This window comes from Varanus komodoensis, unplaced genomic scaffold (genome assembly GCF_004798865.1).
Source record: "Varanus komodoensis strain SLA01 unplaced genomic scaffold, ASM479886v1 scaffold11, whole genome shotgun sequence".
Taxonomy (NCBI): Eukaryota; Metazoa; Chordata; class Lepidosauria; order Squamata; family Varanidae; genus Varanus; species Varanus komodoensis.
In genome coordinates this window covers 11,745,385-11,765,332 of record NW_025335317.1, presented here as the reverse complement: position 1 = coordinate 11,765,332, position 19,948 = coordinate 11,745,385, and the positions used below count along the sequence as shown (strand labels likewise).

At 39.6% G+C, this 19,948-nt stretch overlaps 1 protein-coding gene across 3 annotated transcripts in view; it reads left to right on the top strand.

Annotated features, from left to right (window-relative positions):
- WAPL (WAPL cohesin release factor) overlaps positions 1–19,232 on the top strand; it is a 53,620-nt gene extending 34,388 nt beyond the window's left edge. For all 3 annotated transcript variants that reach the window (XM_044420365.1, XM_044420363.1, XM_044420364.1), the window contains 9 exons: positions 1,681–1,778; positions 2,742–2,818; positions 3,595–3,764; positions 6,877–6,992; positions 10,690–10,851; positions 13,133–13,340; positions 14,093–14,181; positions 15,565–15,660; positions 16,807–19,232. In XM_044420365.1, coding sequence (XP_044276300.1) covers positions 1,681–1,778; positions 2,742–2,818; positions 3,595–3,764; positions 6,877–6,992; positions 10,690–10,851; positions 13,133–13,340; positions 14,093–14,181; positions 15,565–15,660; positions 16,807–16,872 — 1,082 coding nt within the window. In that variant the 3' untranslated portion in view covers positions 16,873–19,232. The remainder of the gene's footprint in view (positions 1–1,680; positions 1,779–2,741; positions 2,819–3,594; positions 3,765–6,876; positions 6,993–10,689; positions 10,852–13,132; positions 13,341–14,092; positions 14,182–15,564; positions 15,661–16,806) is intronic.
- The last annotated feature ends 716 nt before the right edge of the window (positions 19,233–19,948 follow it).

Below are 19,948 nucleotides of genomic sequence, written 5' to 3'. Positions count from 1 at the left end.
TGATTTTAACAGAATTGCCAGAGGTGCTGGTTCATGCTGATAAGCCTGCTACATTAGCTTGTGCTTATAATTGTGTACTGTGGTTTTGACTCTACTGACATAACAGCATTGAATCCCGCCTGTTTTAGACCAGTGTGAGCATTGGTGTAGCAGCTGCTGCCATAGGACAGCCGTACGATTAGCTGTTCTTTTATGCAGCGTTTTGGTACAAAAATGTCCTTTAATATTTGTAACAAGTTTGTTTGCTAAATTGTATATTGTTTAAACATATGCATTCATCTACTTTTTAGAAATCATGAAATGTTGTTGCTAGGTAAATCAGTTGAAGATCTTATAAAAAAATACTAGCCAGGATAGTATTTTAAATTGGTGCCAGCCTCATTCCCATAGATGTGCTGACCACATTTCTATAGGTGCCTTACAGTTTAATGGCTTGAGATGACTGGGCACAAAGCTCTTTATATAAGACATACTAACAAAATTTTGATAGATGTTAGTGTGAAATGTTAAAGTAGCCTTTTCCTTTTGCGTGGTTTAAAGTTGATAAAACACAATGGGTTGATTTATTTAGAAGTGCTATATGTTGCCTTTATGCCTAAAACACTCTCAAGGCAGTTTTGACAAAACAAACATTCAAATTATTTAAACTGCAATAATACATCAATGGAAGACCATGCTCAAGCCAGCAAATGTAATGCATCTTTCAGCCCTTTCCGTAGACCTGCAGTGATGAGGTCCCTAGTCAGAAGAGTGTTCCAAAACCATGACCCCCTGCTTTTTTTGTCAACCTGATTGTTCTTATTGGTCAGTATGTGACAAGGGCCCTGGGATCACCCTGTGTCAGTGGACCCACTACTTATTCCTGCACCCACAGATCATTTTCTTTCTTCTAAACATGTACATAAAATCAGATTCAAAGTGTGTCTTGCCGCATGCATTGTGCCATACATCAACTGAAATAGGCCCATGGTTGGCATGCTGCCATGAATATTGAAGTTCCTGAAGATCCCTAACCTCGCATTCTCAATGCCATACATGAGCTCAGCTCAGAAATGGAGACAGTCAATGGAGTAGTTGCTGCACCAACAGAATCCCTATCCTGTCTTGGGTTTCCAGTGCTAGCTGTGGCCACTCAAAGCTTGTTGACTCCCAGAAAGGGTACCTTTCCATTGGGATCCCTACCCCCAGTGAAGCCTTGTGCTGTACTAGAAACCCAAGTGGACACACATGGATGAGGTCAGCTCTTTTCCCTTCACCCCTCTAGGTTTTGGTGATGTAAGCCTCGTTGGCATGTTCTTTCATACTGAGATTGGGTAATGTGAAGGATGTATTATTTTCAGTCTGACATTCATTAGCAGCACTGACAAAATACAGAAGACTGCAGAAAAGCTATCAAAGTCACTGAGGCCAGAAGGGTAACATCACAAAAGTGCTTCAGTGGACTTCCTCTCACCTGACATCACTGTCCACAGTTTAAGATCCTTTTTCGTATACAAGATTTACAGTGGCCCCACATCCCCTCCCCTCCTGCATGCCTAAAGAACATAGCTAGTCTCAAGCCCCCAAAACCAGATTGGAATTACACTGTTCAGCTTTTGGAAACCAAAAAAAAAAAAAAAAGAGAGAAATCCTTGCAGGGTGTCTTAACAGTAGTAACAGAATACATTCTTTGTTTCTTAGTTAAAGAATGTGTGGATCACTTGAGCAGTGATGAAAATGAAGAGAAATTGGTTGCTTCATTATGGGGAGCAGAAAGATGTTTACGGGTTTTAGAAAGTGTAAGTATGAACAATATAAAGAATTGACTTTTTCAATGGTTCAGGTCAAAGAAGCACAGATGGGAAAACTCAGGTTCATGGACAATTTCCTTATAGTTTCTTAAAATTCCTGCATGATTTATTGATTACCACCCTGATGGCCAGGGGTTCTGAGTTAATGTTGATGAGCCATTCTCAAATAGGATTTCCTAAGACAAATGATAAGTATCTTCCTCACTTCAGCTACTGTAGGGCTTTTCTGAAATGGGTTTGAGGCATTTGAAAACTACTGCTGAGTGTAGATAGCAGGGTGGTAGGCAGAGATAAACTTTCTCTGTTCACTTTTGTGGGGTTGCTTTTTCCTTAGGGAATAAAAATAGATCTATAGCCACATCCTTTGCTTCTGGTTGAAGGGCAGCTTGTATATTTCTTGCTTTCCCTGAAGGATTTTTACCCTGCTGTTAAGTCCTGAAAGGCTCCCAGAGTAGCTTACAATGGTTAATAAATAATGTAATGGTTCTTGCAATAAGGCTTACAGTCTAAAATCACAATTCTAAGAAAAAGATGGGAAAGGAAGAGAGATAAAAAAGCAGATGCAGCCTCCAGTTTGTACAATGACCACCTGGAATGGAAATAGCTCAAGTCGCCTGATAGGCTATTGTTGGATGATAATGTTAATACTGAGAATGTATAAAAGGATGGTCTTAACTTGAGTGATCATCAGGGGCAGATCCTCTGTCTATACTACTTTTCCTACAGCATGCAATGGAGAGCCACCCCTGCAGTGAGAACATTGTAGTGATAAAGTCCTGCTTTTCTAAAACTTGGGAAAAGTTTAATGATCATTCTTGCTGAGGATGCAGAAAAGTATTAACAACAACAATTTGAAAGATTGCAAACACTGTGCTTAAAAAAATGAAATGAGTTGAATGTCCCACATTAAACAATACTTTCCTGATTTTTGTGTGGCATTTTCATTTTTAGGTAACTGTTCATAATCCAGAAAATCAAAGTTACTTGATAGCATATAAAGAGTCACAGCTCATTGTCTCTTCAGCTAAGTAAGTTTGTTATATTTATTTCAATGTAGTATGATTCATTTTAAATGCTTGGTGTTACTATTCATATTGACATTGGAATTATTAGCAGAGTAAGTATACAATAGAGATCTCACAATCGATTTTTTTAGAGTTTTTACTTCCACCTTAGTCCCTCACAGAACTCCCAAAGTGCAAGTAAATGTGTGTCTTGTGGGTGGGGCCAGGTGGTTTGGCTGTATGATACAAGAACTGCTTTGATAAAGTTCAATTCACAAATGAGAATAAAAATATTACCACTCACAACTGCTTTGTGATCTCAGTAGACTTTCAATGTAAATTATGGGTTTCAGTAAGGGAAATATGTTGAAATAAACTCTGTGCATGTATGTTTCCATTTGCACCATTGAGCTAATTATATGGGCTTTATATGATGATGTAAGGTTTTTTGTGCAAGACTTTGTGGTTAGGGAGAAAATCTTACTCCGCTGACTATTAAATGAAAACTCAGACTGGGCAGGTCTGTGCAGAACATTGTCTGTGAAGGAGAACCAGGTCTCCATTTCTCTCCAAGTCTGCCTACCTACCCACACTTCAAACTTCTTATTCTAAGGAGAGGCATATGAGATTATATGTCGATTTGAGCCCCAGTACCAAAGTCTGTCTTGGTATATTTAAGAATGCATAACGGATGAAAATGAATCTTATCTGTCCAGTTCTCTCTGTCTGAACAGCAAACTTACGTTCTTGGTGTAAACATTTTTTATTGTGATCTGTGTTCTTGGCATTTTTTATTTCAGAGCATTGCAGCATTGTGAGGAGCTGATTCAGAGATACAACCGTGCTGAAGACACCATCTGTCTTCCAGACAGTAAGCCTCACCAGAATGTAACAAACCATGTGGGTAAGGCAGTGGAAGACTGTATGAGAGCCATCATTGGCGTCTTACTCAATTTAACAAATGATAATGGCAAGTATTTCCTTTATTGTAGGGCTTTTAGATACTGAAACATACAGTCAGATTATCTGTTCAGCTGACATATTGTTCTCCATGATATCTGAAGAAAGTATTTGTATATTTATGCTTAAGTCGGGGAGTTGGGTAATAAGGTGGATAGTAAGAGGTGAGAAAATGTCTTCAGAGGTTGAGAAGGAAAGTTGCACATAGCTGACACTTGTGCATTGTTAGCGTCCCATTGTAGTTTGATGATAGAGTGTGTGTGTGTAGGGCGAACAGATGGGAACAATGGAAGACAAACTAATCCTTTCGTTAAAGCAGCTTGGAAGTTTTATACTAACCTTGCAAATGTCACGAAGGTATGAGATACAGAAAAAAAGGCATATATTGTTTTGACTTGCAACTGAGTTAAGTCTTGGATGTATGTGGCGATTAATCAATTCAGATATATCTACAGGATTGCAACTTCCTGGAAAGTCAGGGAAATTGTAATTCAGATATACTTGAATAATGAATTATTTGAGAGTCTGCCGTAAGAGAACAGCTGGAGTAGAAAAGCAACAGAATACAAGTATAATGTTATGATGTACACAAATACCATAACTACATGATTTTGGAAACGTTTACTGGCTAATGGCTGTCAACAGTAAATGGACCCGCATGTGATAGTGGTATTTCATTATGGAGCAGCTGATTGGCTTCCGCAACTGCGTAATTTGTGTGTTCAGGCAAACTGGAGTCAATTTTAGTTGATTTTAAGATGTGACTAGTTTGATGGGAGCAAATTGAGGTTGGCTGGGCTTAGAAACCCACCATTATTTTTTTCCTGTCCAGCCAGAATGTTACAGTACTCTCAGTAATAAACATGAGATTGGATTAGAAATCGCACTTTATACACACAAGTATGTTAACAAAAAGAAAACTGTTGTTTTGGGGTGTTTGTGTTTTGTAAAATAGGACTTTATACTCATTATTAATATAGTTTAGCATAGAGGCCTCTTACTTCTATAAAAAGAAACTGCAGCATTTCCTGCATGGAACAGGAATAAGAAATTTATATTTAGGGAAAAAGAGAGAACAAAACTAATTAGTAGAAGAACAGACTATCAAACCAGTTTTTCAAGATGTTCAGAAAAGCAATATAATATTCAGTTAATTATAATATATAATCTTTAGTGACCTATCTGTTTCTTGTAGGCCACTTGAGAGTCTTAGCTTGAAGCTGATGAAGTCTATTATGCCTTTGTATAATGGACTTCAGATTTTGAACTGACATTTCAGTGATCTAAGCTTCTACAGCTCGGACAAATTCAACAATAAAACATGTTTGTATAATGGTGTTCAATGAAATGAATGGACAAAAGCAGGTGCATTAGAAGCTGTTTGGGATCCAAAGACATAAATTCAGGATGGCATGCTATTCATTCATTCATTGTTAGATTTATATCCCACTTTTGATTATGTAAAGATCTCAAGGCAGCTCACATCATTCTCCTGCTTATCTGTGAGGTAGGTCAGGCTGAGAGTCCTTGTCTGGCCCAAAGTCACACAGTTGACACCATGGCTGAGCGGGGATTAGAACCCAGATTGCCTGAGTATGAGAACTGCACTCTTAACCACTACAACACACTGGTTCTAAGTCATTCTTGTGCATTCTAGGACTTACTGAGAGTATCCACTGGTTGCAGCACAAGACAGTTATCCAGTTGCAAATTAACGATTGGAACAGAGTGTTCCTGTTATTACTGCACTTAGATCATACATAAGGTTAAGCAAAGGACAAAGTAGCTGAAATTCCAGCATATCCCCCTCCCATTATGCAGAGAGCACAATGAATTCAAAGCAAAATGAAGTTGACGTTGACAGAGAATTTCTACGAAGAAACTGTTGCTCATCAGGTTTATAATGCTCTCTTGATTTCCAGAGGATTTGAATCTATACTGTTTGTTGGGGTACCTTGCAGTCAGTCAGAGGTGTTAACATGGAAAGACCTATTCCATGTATTTCATAGGGCTATACTTTTTCACCTGTTTTGGCTGGTTTAAATTTTGTTTTTAAATTTATATATTTTGGAAAGATTTCATGATATTTCATTGCATATCTGTAAACCACCCAGTGAGCTTTGGCTATGGGGTGCTATGGAAATGAAGTACATAACGATGTCTAGGAAGCATGCCATAGGCAACCCAGAACCACCAGTGTAGTGTGGTGGTGGCAGGTGTGTTGGACTGGGGGCCTGGAGATGGGAGCTCTAGTCCCCCTCAACCGTGAAGCTCCCTGTGTGATTTTTGGGCCAGTCATTCACTCTCAGCTTAGCTCACCTCACGGGTAATTGTTGTGTGGATAAAAATGGAGGGGAGGGGAGCTAGGTAAGCTGAGTTGGGTTCCTTGCAAGAGAAAAAAAAGAGGGGATATAAATGCAGTGTAAAAAAATATGACAACAACAAAAATGCTAAAGAAAGAAACTTTAGGGAGAAATTTAATACCTTGAAAATGTAAAGAAAAATGAAAAAAGCCATGTGAAAGAAGAAACGATTGGTCAGAAATTAAGGGAAATACAATAGAGATAATTGAACAAATAATAGATGTGTATTCTTATTTGATAATTCTTTGAAGTGTACTACTCTGGTTTTTATCTTGATTTTTGCTGCAGTTTCAAAACTATACATTTCATAATGTGACTTTAGTGAAACAGTGTATATAGGAATTTTCTGTAGAAAAAAGGCCTTTTGGTACTTTTAAAAGAATTGAATAAAACAATATAAACTAAATTCTTTCAATGGGGTTATTTTTGAATAGTGGTCAGGGCAAGCCAGGCTAATGCAAAATAAAACTGTAGTGTTAAGAGGACATGTTGGGTTAAGGGCCCATGATTTTGTAGTACCTGGACTACTTTCTGGTTCAATTTGCAGCTGTAAATTCTTGTCAAGAAACCCTATTTAATTTCTTCCATAGTGGATTAAGGTATTGGTCCTTAGGAGAGCTGTTATATTTCTCAAGAGTTTGATTTGTGGGACCAAATTGTGCAATGAGAAAATGGCCAGTAAGCACCAGTTGTCAGTTTAAGTGGCTCATGTAATCGATCTGATATTTTAAATCTCTTTGGTGTGTTCTCTGTTTACAGAGTGGGGTAGCACTAAAACAGGTGAGCAAGATGGTCTCATCAGCACAGCTCTGAACTGTGTACTTCAGGTTCCAAAGTTCCTACCTCAAGAACAAAGATTTGATATTCGGGTTCTGGTAAGAAAAAGCATTCTTTTTAAGTGCATCTAGAAAACAAAATACCATATTTAAACATTTACTTATGTCACCTCAGTTCATCTTATTTAATAGCAGAGTGAAATTTGTTTGGAAACTTCCACCTGTTTATAACCTGGCGGGATGATTGCTCACTGGGATGTGCCAGTTTGATCATACTATTCCCAGGCTTAGAGATATTTGCTGGTTTGTACCGCATTTCAGAGCACTATTAAAGGTTCTGGTTTTGACCTGAAAGCTTAAATGGCATGTGACCCAGGCACTTGAAGAGCAGTCTTCTTCAGTGTGCAGCCATTTAGCGTTTAAGATCATTTAGCAAAGTCCTCTAGCTACTTCCCAGTTCAGGAGCTAGGCAGTTGGGAACCAGCTGAGGGCAGCTCCCTGATTATGGAGTATTTTCTTTATGCAGGTTTGCTGCCATCAGTGTTTCTATTACTTTATGCAACAGTTCAAGACCTGGTGTGGGTTTGTGGGGCTGAACCAATATGGCTGCCCCAATTTGCAGCCCCCATTCACAGGTGATGAATTGCAGTGGATATATTGGGCATTTGTGTGGGGTTACAGGTGGCTGTTGGGAGTGGTTGCAAGATAGTGGCTGTGTGTTTGTGCCTCTCTCATTTCTCCTTCCTTATGGCTATATTACAGCTTTTGTCACAGATCCTTGGGGACTTCAGCAGTCATATAGAGACTGCCTAGTCTAGTGTGGCTTGGGACTTCATGGTCACCGTAATGTCCCACCATCTCAGTGTGTTGACAGATGACACACTGACTTGGTGTTCTCATTGCAGTGATTACCTTAGCATGGAGGGGAGGGATTTTTAAAACTCCTGTTACAGTCTAACCACTACCTGGTGAATCTGAGGGTGGCAGCGACTATTTCCCTCGGCAGGGTGATGGGACCCATCAGGGTGGCCTGCTGCTAAAGGATGATGGAATTTGAGAGATTCCTGGGGAAACCTGGGACATTGCTGGTGCTCCTTTGAAGCTCTAGTGTTTGTGGAATGTGGATATGATTTAGGCATTGCTCCATAGTGCAGCGTCTATTCAGCTGCTGGGTTAACCATGCACCTTGGGGCAACAAAGCAAGTTGGGAGATAGCAAACTGAAACTCAGTTCCAACAATAAGTCGGTTCTGTGGGTGAATGATTCATCTGGTTGAGGAGATGGTTTCCAGTATCTGCTGGATAGGATTGCATCTGCCCTCAAGGATCAAGTATGTATCTTGGGAATTCTTTTCACTAGATACCTCAGGTACCTCAGATGTATGGGAAGCATGCAGTGCCCTTTTGCATCCTTCCTTGGACAGGCAGTTATCCATGACTGTATGTCCTGTTTGGACTAATAGGTTCTGTATGGGCCTGCCCTTGAAGAAGGGCAGCTTTCAGCTGCATTTCCTGCTAAATACAGCCACCAGGTTACTAACTGGCATTGGTTGCTGGGGACATATCTCAAACCCTCCCTGCAAAGCATTACATGGCTTGGTTCCTCATGAGTTTACTCATGCAGAGGTCTCCTACTATTATTCAGGCTGCTTCACCATCTGAGGTGAAGTGGCTAGCAGCCGAGAGGCTGGCAACCAGTGTTCAAGGACCCTTGCCCATTGCACAGGTTTTCCTAGCATCAGGCAAATACATTTTAAAATCCCAGGCTTTTAAAATGATTGGGGCCATTTCTTATGCTGCTTTTAATAGCTAATTTTGCATTATCATAATGGTTTACTTTGTGTTTCTTAGCAAATTTATACCCCACCCTGTAAGTTGATGTCAAAAGTAATCTTCAAATAAGTAATAATTTAAGCCTAGTTTATTCTTCAAGGCTTTCTAATTGGTGTCTATGCTTCCTCTAGTTTTAGCTTAGTTTAGACTATACTTAATGTCTGTAGAGATTTTTAAAAATGGTTTATTTTTATTGTTTGTATGTTTTATGTTGAATTGTATAAAATGTTTTAAAAATAATTTAGAAAAATATAAACATTCCAAATATAATTGTCATCCCACTTATACTTATGTTAAATCCCATTGTATCCAGTGGACCTTAATGGCGGAAACACATTTAGAATTCAGGAAATTCAAAAACAGTGTTTTGAGCTCTGGCTAGTTGAAGTGGGTTGATATTAGCCCTTATTTTTTAAATGTCAGACATAATGGTTAACAGATGCATATCCTTACTCAGCTGTCATCTTACTATCAAACATGAGTATGGAAATGAAGTGCACTGCCTAACTAGTGTGAGAAGTCCATTGTGTGAGACAGGAGATTAAACTCTATATAGACCAAATACTTGAATAGGATAATAAATCCTATTCTTGTTCTAAGGGTAATGCCAGATGGAGAGAGCTGTTTTTGTTTGCTTGTTTTGAGAATGTTCTTCTGACATCCATCAGCTAAATGGGGCTTATGCTGATATTTATCATGTTTTTTATTTTAGATATTTTATCTTTTTCCTTTCACTGATAAAATTAAACTTGACACAGCCTAGAAAGAAAATGGCATTCAAAAGAAGAAGAAATCAAACAATAAAACAACAGTAAAAAAGCATCAACATAGCAGCAAACTAAAAAACACACAACAAGCCCTCAAATAAAAAAAGACTGCCAGAATATAAGTATTCTTATGGTGCAGTTCAGTCAAGCTGCCTGTAACTGACATAACACGGATCTGATGGAGAGTGGAAGGAAGGCAGAGGTGAAGGTCACCTTTATGCTTCTCAGTCCCTGCAAAAAGTGTTTTGCCCTGCAGCCCATATGCTGACAGAACCTGTCCTTTCTCCACCCTAAAACGCCAAGGTTGTTCTTAGGACACTGGAGTGGCAGCCAGCTATTTCTGTACTGGCTGTGAGGGTGGAGGGAGGATGCTCCACATTCAGGGACCCAACTCTGACCTTGGAGCAGGTTTCTGAGGTTGGAGCTGAAACTGCTTTATCTGATGACCACTCTGCCTTATATATACTTAACTGGGAATAAATCCCACTGAATACAAGATGGTGTTTTGGTAGACGTGTTTAGGATTGCACTGTTAAGAGCCTGACTAAAAGCAGACAGAGGGCCTGACAAACCACTCCTGGCAGGTTATCTCATAGCTGAGGAATCACTGTGATCCTTGCACTGATGGCTGTGCTCAGCTCCCTGTGTTCTTTAGTAGCACTCTGGTGGAGGTAGAATTGCCATAGAATTTCCATTCAAGCTGAGTGTGGAAGTTCCTGTAGTGAAAAATACTTAGGAATTCCAGGTCTAAGAGATGTATATATGCATGAGAGTCATTCTTCTTTGCTTTGTTAAGAACATGAAAGAAACGAACGGCCTTACTTGCAACTCTCCCATTACAGCTGTAAAACATTTCAGTTCCTGAAGGTGGATTGTAGAGCAGGCATTTCCAGTGTAGTCGTCACTTAACATAAACAAACAAGAATCTTTTACCTAAATGTTTCATGTGACTCTAGTCCAATCTTTTTCAGTGATCATTTCCATTACATGATTTGAGATGTGAAACGTTTTAGTTTTGCATTGTATGTCTACCCACCCAGGTTGTGAGAGACAGGGCACATACAGTGGTCATAATTGTCTGAAGCCTATTATTTCTTGCCGTTGCCAAAAAGGGTCATATACATTAGAAGCTTCTCCTTTGGTGTGTGACAACTATCTGGATTAGAAGTAGCAATTTCTTACTTTATTGTTTGGCAGGGCTTGGGTCTCCTGATCAATCTGGTAGAGTACAGTGCAAGAAATAGGCATTGTCTTGTGAACATGGAAACATCTTGTTCCTTTGATTCCTTCTGTTTGGGAGACGCCAATGATAGCTTAAGCGTATCTGGGCAGATGGCTGCTGTACAGGCTTTAGTACAGGTAAGTTGCTCCTTTTAATTCAAAACAAGTGCAGTATACACACCAAGTTATTTTATTGAAACCTGTTCATCATAGGGAAAGTAGGCAGGGTTGTTATGGCTCATACACTAAAGCGTTAACTGCTCTCTCCTCCTATTCCCTTTCTACTGTCTGTGATTAGCACATTTGCATTGTATTCGCTAGTATGCTCTCAGCAGCAAAAGACACTGTGCAGGTGCTTGCTGTGGCAGAGAGCGGCCCTGAGTGGTGAGTACAGAGCTTTGCTTGGAATATGCCTAGAAGCAGTGATTTTCTCCGTCAGGTCAACTGCCCACAGCCCCACAACAAATGGGAACAGGACAAACTGAGCCTTGGGTTTGTGTAGCTAGTACAGAACAGCCTCTGCTGCTACTGCTAATTCTTGTGACTGGACTTAACAAAATGGCAGTGGAGGAGAGATCATTGTTCTTAATTCAACCAAACAACCAGGATTGTGTCTCCATTAGCCTTAGGCTTGTGGAGCTCTCCTCCCATACAGACAGAAGGATCCAGAAAAGTCTCGCTTTCATATTTAATTGCGCATAGGCAGTGTATGGATTTTATTCAATCATTTCCCTATATGAGTCATGGATTGTCAGATGTCTTGTGTCTTTTTTCCATTGTCCAATAATTGATGGAATCACACTTTTGCCCCCCTTTGAAAAGCCCACTAAAAAGCCCACCATAATTTACAGAACTTTCATAAGCATGTAACATTTTGCATCTTTGTGCATGTGCACACAGAGTTGGCTACATAGGAGAGGCTGGAGAAAGATCACAGATGTAAAACTGTTTTTCAAATGGCATATATTTATATGAGCAAGTTTGCATATAATTCCATAAAGTGAAACCCAGTCCACAAATTTGTGTGACTTGGAAAATGCCAATCCATTGCAGACTGCATAGAAATCTGAAGTCATTTGATTCCATTTTAGATTTTGCCAGCAACCCTAATTACAAACTATTGTGTCATCTGTATCAACAAACTGGATAACATAAACTTTGCTTTGTTTGAAATAAAAATCCACTTCATGCCACAATTATTAAAGTTGGCTTGCTTAGATTAATCACAGTTGAAAAGAACCATGGCTCCAGGTCTGGGCAACATGGCAGCACATGGTTGATCAAAAACAGAAGCAAAACCTTCCAGGCTCTTCTCTTCAGCTGAGTAGATGGGAGAGGGGTACCCAAGCCCAGGGTCCAGAGTAGTTCTTGCATGATGCGCTAAACTAGCATGCACCAGGCTTTTTGATTCTAATTCCCATCAGCCTCAGCCACCATGGCCCATGTTCAGGGATTATGTTACTAGCTGGAGGATATCTAGCCACTCACCCCTAGTGCAAATGTGGCAGCTGGTATTGTACAAACTGCATTACAGTTTTCCCCATCAGAGTCGTTCAAAGCCTCCTGGAGATCATCAGTAGAGCCTTGTTGGATCAGTCGAAAGTCTTACTTGGTCCTGCACTTTATCCATTGGTGCTGGAGGGAAGAAGAGGAGCTAGGGGTGCAGTGATTAAGAAACAGATCTCAAATGTGCACTGAAAATCACTTGGTCTAACTTGTTTCTAGTCATGCAGCTTTTCTTCAGGGGACACTGATTTAATCTACACACAGAATCACCAAAGCAGTCTTGTATCATGTTTCAGAGCGGCCAGCCAAATGTCACTGGGAATCTCATCTTCTGATTATTTCTACTGTCTTATATTTTCCCTCTGAACATGGAGATTCCATTGAGTTAACATTGACAGGAGTAATTGATAGATTTGCTGAGGAGAGGTTTAATTTTGTACCATTTTTGGATACTCTCATCCTTAGCTGAGTTTCAAGCCAAAAATATCTCTAAATACTTACCTTACTAATGCTTTCTTCATTGGTGTTATTAGATACCACATTTTGCTATGTTTGCATGACACCACAAGTGAGCACTACAACATCACGTGAATTGATGTTTATGCATTAATCTGCTTCTGACGGCTTAGCCACATCTTTTATGCTTGCTTCTAGCTAGTTTGGTGTATTTTTGCATAGACTTTCTGAATTGGGAGTGGATTTCTTACTATATTGTACATGTACTGTTACTATGATGCAAACATAAAATGATTTAATGAAATGTTTTACCTGTACGGCAGAAAAGTGAATGCTAGAAGAAGTGAGGTGGGGGTGGTGAGAGTGATCAGTATAGACAAGATGGTCCATCGTACTAGTTCAGCAGCATCTAGCATTTGGTCTCATGACTCACTGTCAATGGAATTTTCCCTCTCAGTTGTTCCTTGAGCGTGAACGAGCAGCACAGTTGGCAGAGAGCCAAACAGATGAGCTGATAAAAGAAGCTCCTACTGCACAACATGACAAGAGTGGAGAGTGGCAGGAGACAAGTGGCGAGATCCAGTGGGTCTCTACAGAAAAGCCAGAAAATGCAGAAGAGAAAGATAAGAAAGAAGAGGATGAAGAAGAGCTTGATCTTAATAAAGGTAGGTGGGGGTTGCTAAGGAAGGGGTTGGGTGCAGGACATGTTGTAGCAGAGAGGTGCCTAAATGAGTTTGAGTTTTAGTCCTAAAATCTTCTTTCCAACCTCTTATAAAAATACCGGTTCTTGCCCTTGTTTAGTCTGTGTATCTAAAATGCATTTGTGTTGAGGAAGTTTGAAGAACTTGCTTTGTTCTTCTGCTACTGGCTTCATTTCAGTTTCTCTTACTGAAAATGGTTGCCTTTGTGAAATGGAGAAAACTGCTTCTTGGTGGCTTGTCACATTAGATAAAAAGAAGCTTGATCTTGCCTTTTCATTTGTATATTTTAGTTAATTTGAGTTTTTATACCTTTTTTCCCCTTGTTCGTATCTTGTCTGATTTTGTCCTCAAGTTTTGATTTTTCAGCAATCATCTTGTCTTACCACTTCTCTGTAGTCATCCATTGACCTTATCTCTAAGATTCTCTTTTGTGGTTTCTTGCCAATCCTCCCTCACACCCAACCCCTTTACTGCCCTATATCTGTGACATGTCTGTTAAACTTGATACCTGGGTGCCCAAAGTAGTGGGTTAAAAATGCAGACATACATTGGTGTCCAGTTTTACATTGTGTCTCTATGTATAAATAGCTGCATTATAAATGCTTGGGAAATACACCAGTTTATTTCTGCAGTAGGGATAACCAGGACAGTTGCTTTAAAATATAGCTGAACCTGAATTGTGTATACTTAGTATAATCATTGCCCTTTATTTTCAGCCCTTCAGCATGCTGGGAAGCACATGGAAGACTGCATTGTGGCATCGTACACAGCATTGCTTCTGGGCTGCCTCTGCCAGGAGAGTCCAGTAAGGGAACCAGTCACTGCATGGCTATAACTATGAGTCTGTATAATGTGAAGTAAAATGGACTTATTTGAACCCAAGAAGTGGAGTTTTGTGTTAACACTTTGCAGCTGAAAAAAGTTGGTATCCTTAGTATGGGGAGAAGGTTCCAGCTCTTCCTCGGGGCTGGCTGCCCCTGGTCCTGCCTGCCATAGAGCTGTGACTGCCTCAGAGTGTGTTTTAATTGATCTGGTGTGATGTTAATTTTTAAACAAGATTTTGTTGTACCCTGTCTGTCAATATTGTTAAGTGCCCTTTTTGGCAGAAAGCCTAGTTATACATTTATTAGGTAAATAGATAAATGAATCCGTTCTTGTGATGAGGGGAAAAGACTCCGTAAGCTGTTAAGACAAAGCTTGGTCATGTTGACATCAGTTAAAACATGAAAAGTCTGTGGTCTAATTGGAAATTGCATCTTTCCATTGAGAACATGACTAAATATGTATATGCTAAAGTGTATATATAATGCACATGAGGCTGTCATATGTCAAGTCTAGCCTAGTATTGTCATCTTCAGTGGGCAGCAGTTCTCCAAGTTCTTTCCCACCCTGGTGCCTAGACCCTAGCACATTGTTGGAAATATTTTATTATTTATTTATTTTTCGATTTCTGTCCTGCCTTTTTCCTACAAAGGGCTCAAGGCAGCTTACATCTCCTCCTCCATCTTATTCCCACAACAACAACCCTGTGAGGTAGGTTGGGCTGAGAGTCTGTGACTGGCCCAAAGTCACCCAGTTGGCTCCATGGCTGAGCGGGGACTAGAACCCCGGTTGTCTGAGTCCCAGTCCCATGTTCTTAACCACTACGCCAGACTGGCTCTCTACAAGTAGATATTAAAAGCAGAGCAGCCAGACTCTGAAAGATGTTTCTCCCAAGGATGGAAATAATTGATCCTCTGGGTTACTCCAGGGTGTGTAAGTTTGTCTCCATTTCTGTATTGCTGTATGAGGACCATTGCCAGTCAAAACTTTTTTTTTAATTCCATAGATAAGCTTGTGTGCAGTGGGAAAGGAGAGAAGGGAGTCTCTGGTTCTTCAATTAAGAACTAGGGTTTGTTCCTAAACTTGATAAAATGCTAAGATCTGTGACTTGAAAGCTCTGTATTTTAGGGGAGAAGCAAGTCACTACTGATGTTTGGGTAGCACTGTTACATCAAGAGCACACAGGGCTTACAGATAGGCCTTCCCCCCCCGCCCCCCATTTTGAACATCTGACCTGTACCATGGGGGTGAGATGTATGTAAGGAATAAATGTGTGAACACTTCTTTATTCTAGCATAATGTTTATAAAGGAGGAGTTGTAAAAAAAAAAAAAAAACCCCTCCTCATCCAAATCTTCTTTCCTTAGATCAATGTGACTACTGTGAGGACATACTTACCTGAAGGGGACTTCTCAATCATGACAGAAATGCTCAAAAAGTTTCTCAGTTTTATGAACCTTACAGTAAGTATTATATAAAGGAATATAATTATTTTCCTGAGTTAGTTTTTCACTTCAAACTGCATGGGATGAGTGCTCGTGTTAGCATTTTGCCCTGCTTTTCAACCAGGAAAAAAAAGGCAGGGAGGCTCCCAGGTGACTTAACAAAGGTCAGTGCTAAAATGTTTACTGTCTTAGGCTTAGACCCTGACACAAAAGGAGAAGGGCCTGGGAGAGGTGTTGGAGGAAAGCAAAGTCAGGTGCTAGTTCTTAGTCACAAAATCCATAGGAGCACAATCTTGAAGCTGCCAAAGACTAGCTGGCAGTAAGAGAAGTTGGAGACCCAGCTCCAGCCTTGGACACACAGCCTGAAGTTGGAGCTGGGACCTCAATCTTGGAGTGTCCACCCTCTGTTCCCAAAGATGGCACAGGAAAAGCCATGCCAGCTGCAGCTCTGAAATCAGAAGAATGACTCTAGAGCCAGAGGTTTGTGGGGATTCCAGGGGATGGAAAAGGGAGGAATGAGGCTCCCCTATCGCATGATGGCTCCTGACAGCACCTCCGCATCTCATGTTTTGGAGCAAAAGACTTAACTGAAATCAGAAATCTAAGTTTTTCAAAGGGTGGGAGAAGTATGAAGTGGAAGTTGCCTAGAGATCTATCTGCAGAGACCAGTCTACAGTCTGTGTGCCTGAAGTAATGGAAGGGGAGACACACCATGGAAATGTAGGGACTAGGGTGAGACTTGTTTCCTCCTATCTGCTCAACTTGCACTTCCAGAATTGCCTTTGTTGTAATACATGAGAGAAGCAGCCCATCCTCATCTCATGTAAGGTCAAGCCCCACCAGACAATGCTGCCTGCATACAATCATTTGATCGCTAGCAAGGGTGGTAATATAGAGAATGACCTTAGTTTTGCAAAGTGGTTGTGGCAAATTTAAGTAAATGGCAATGTATTTTAAACTGATGGATTTTTATAAGGTTGCGCCTTTAAAAAATACCAGATGCTCATTTTCAAACTGCCTTTCAGGCAAATGTTGAAACCCACTCTTTGTTTTGATGTAATTTGGGGAATTTTTATGATTACACATACATAATCCTTAAATTAGAAGGGAAATTTGTCTAACATGTCTGGTAAACCTTCCTTTTTTCCTTCCTTATCCAATCAGTGTGCTGTGGGAACAACAGGCCAGAAATCTATCTCTAGAGTGATTGAATACTTGGAACACTGCTAGATACTCACGTTCTGCAACAGGCACTCGAATGCTGGAGCTCTACCCTTTACACAAAGAAAGAAGTTGTGAAAAGTCCTTAAGGATGCATCAAGAGCATTCATCAGTCTCATTTGTGTTTGGATTTTTAAGGCTACCTGGTCTCTTAACCACATACACTCAGCGTTTTGTGAAAGACAGTTACCACATCAATCTGCAACTATCAAAAATGAGGGGAAAAACATCTGAGGAAAGTAAAGAATTAATGATGTTTATACTAATGCAGTGCAGTATTTAAATATATTTGGCAGGGTTACTCTCCCTCTTTATTTTTCTGGCTTTGTTTGTGACAACTTTAAAGGGGAAAAACTTGCTGCTGGTAGTGCAACTGCTGTTTACTGTTGAGCCACTGTTTTTCATGCCAGCCAGGTGCAAAGGCAGCTTTAGCTACTGAGGTATCAAATCTTCTAATAAAGATGCTCTGGGCAGCAGCATTGCTCTGATTTGAGTTTAATTTGCTCTTGCTTTTTAAAGAGATTATTCCAAAATCATAAAAAATAGAAAATTTTTAAATACTTTTTGTGATTTTAACTACTGTCTATATTTAAAATGTGTTGGAATCCAAAGAGGTTGAGGCTTGGATAGTTTATTTTTTATACTGTTTTGATTGAAAATTGGGTTGTTGGAAACTACTTCTCAGTTTTTAAAAAATGTCGTGGCCTACGTACTGTAAACTGATTGACCATAACACTTCATAGTTCTAAGAGAGGCATGCAGGAGAAAAGAAATCCCCTCCCAGCTGGTAGCTGTGTCTATATTTTTTTAGAAATGCAGTAACTGTAAAACGAGCCCTGTTGGAAGAATAGTGTGAAACAATGTTCAATGCCAGGGTTGTTTATACTTCGTAATTAGCAAAAACGTTTAAATGCTGTTGATCTTGTTTCAAGAAAGAAACATGGAGCTAAAACACCAATGGGGATTAATGTTTCCAGTTAACATAATCTTTCTATTTCTTCTTTAGTATTGTGCAGGTAAATGAATACAATACAAAGCCTTAAATAGCTGAATATAGCGAAGATTTTGTTCAGTGTGGGGTCTAGTTCACAGCAAAGGATTGTGTTGAGACTTTAATGGAACAAAACTCCCTGCAAAATACTTTTTTGTTGTTGTTGAGGTTTTGAACATTAGTGACTTCTCTTGCACTCATCGTTGTGACTGACAGAATAGCTCATGATTTTTATTAAGCTGGTCTTGAATACTCACAAAAGTTCTTGAGACATTTGCACCACACTTTTCACATTACCTGTGTAGGTAGTTGCATCATGTTACTTCATTGAATTTGTAAAACTTGAAGCCATAAAAATATTAATTCATGTATAATGAGGGGTGGGAGAAATAACAGAAAATCTAACCTGCTTTTTAGATCTTGTGTTATCTCCATGTATAAAGTTACAAACTTGTGCTTTTGTATCAGTGCCAGCTGTAAATTTTTTTACATACAGTGGCTGCCTTCTATGTCTTCCTATTTTTGATAATGCAGATTGTTGGGAATTCAGTAAGGAAGTAACTGATTAGAAGCAAAAACCTATATTGGTCCCGCTTTTTATTTTTTTTTCCCTCATCACCTTAACCAAGGCACCCTTATAATGTACCAGTGTAACTTAGAAAAGATGCTGAGGCTGTGTTTGCCTTTGGATGGAGCACCTTTCATATGAAAGGAAGAGCAATTTATTAAAGCTGTACTTGTAAATTATTTTTGAGAAGCAGGATTTACCGAATATATTTTTTGCATTTAGTTTTAACAATTTAGAGCAATGGCTTCCACTTTTAGTTGGACTTCATATAGGTTTAAGTTAGGCTTTTTTGTGTATGCGCAGTGGCAAGGCATGATTAAAATAGATGCAATGATGGGGGATCAGGAACAACACTTCTCTGTTACACTGGTAATGATTCGAACGGGAATTGATTAAACACTTGTGTTGAAATAGTTTTTAATTAACAAGCACTGAAACATGCAGACTGTTTGGTTTTTTGGGGAGGGTGGGGGAGAAGCCACTCTGCAACCTGCAGTTTGTTTTCTTGTTAAGCCCTCATCAAACTCTGCATTTAAATGGGTACTTGAGGCCAACCTTCAAATTTAAAGTTTTAAAGTAACTTTTTTCCACTGTAAATATATATGTAAATAAGCGCAATTGGAAACTAGAACAGTAGAGTACTTTTCTGAATCCAATCCTATTTTTATTTTATACAGTATTTCTCAGCTGTGATCTTTGGAGCAAAAGCCAACGGCAGGAATAATAGTTTGTACCAGTTTCATGAAGTATGTCTTTTGGTTTTTGTAAATAATTTTAACTCGAATAAAAATTGCTACTTTCAATACATAAGATGCATGTAATGAGCATAGTTTCTTGATATCTGAGACTGTACCCATAACCACCCGAAAGAGCAAACAGTATGACTACCATCCTGAAATTACTCTAGGTATCATGCAGAGGCATTTAAATTATCAGTAGTAGTAATATCATCATCATCATCATCCTGCTGATATGCTAAATGTAGTAAGGATCAGAGCAAAACTCTCCATGGTCCCTCCCTTTAACATCAGGTTGCACATTTCCATCTTGTCTGCTTTGTGATCCTGGTGGCTTTGGAGAAGACCCTGGAGGATTCAAGGGAAGCAGTGAAGTACCATGAGTTGGTAGGTTTACTTGTCACTGGGCAGAAAATCAGCGTATGTGATCCATTCTTCCTAACAGAAGGCAGTAAACATTACCTGCTAATCGTTGCTTATCAAATGGTGTTTTCAGTAGCTTAGCCATGGTGACTGTAACATGTGTATCCAAGCTTTTTTGTGGAGAAAATTCCACCTGGCTGTCACACCCCACTCAGTTTGACTGCCATTGATAAAATACTGTTTCTCAATGGGTGTTAAGATCAGATATTAGACTGCTTCATACATGGTCCTTTCACATGTACTAATACTGATGGCAGAGAAAATACCTGTTTTAGCTCAGCTGTATTTTGTGCCCTAGATCGGGAGGGCAGCCTCTGGCCCACAGTCAAGCCCATGGAGGACTGAGAAGCCTATGCAGATCCTTCC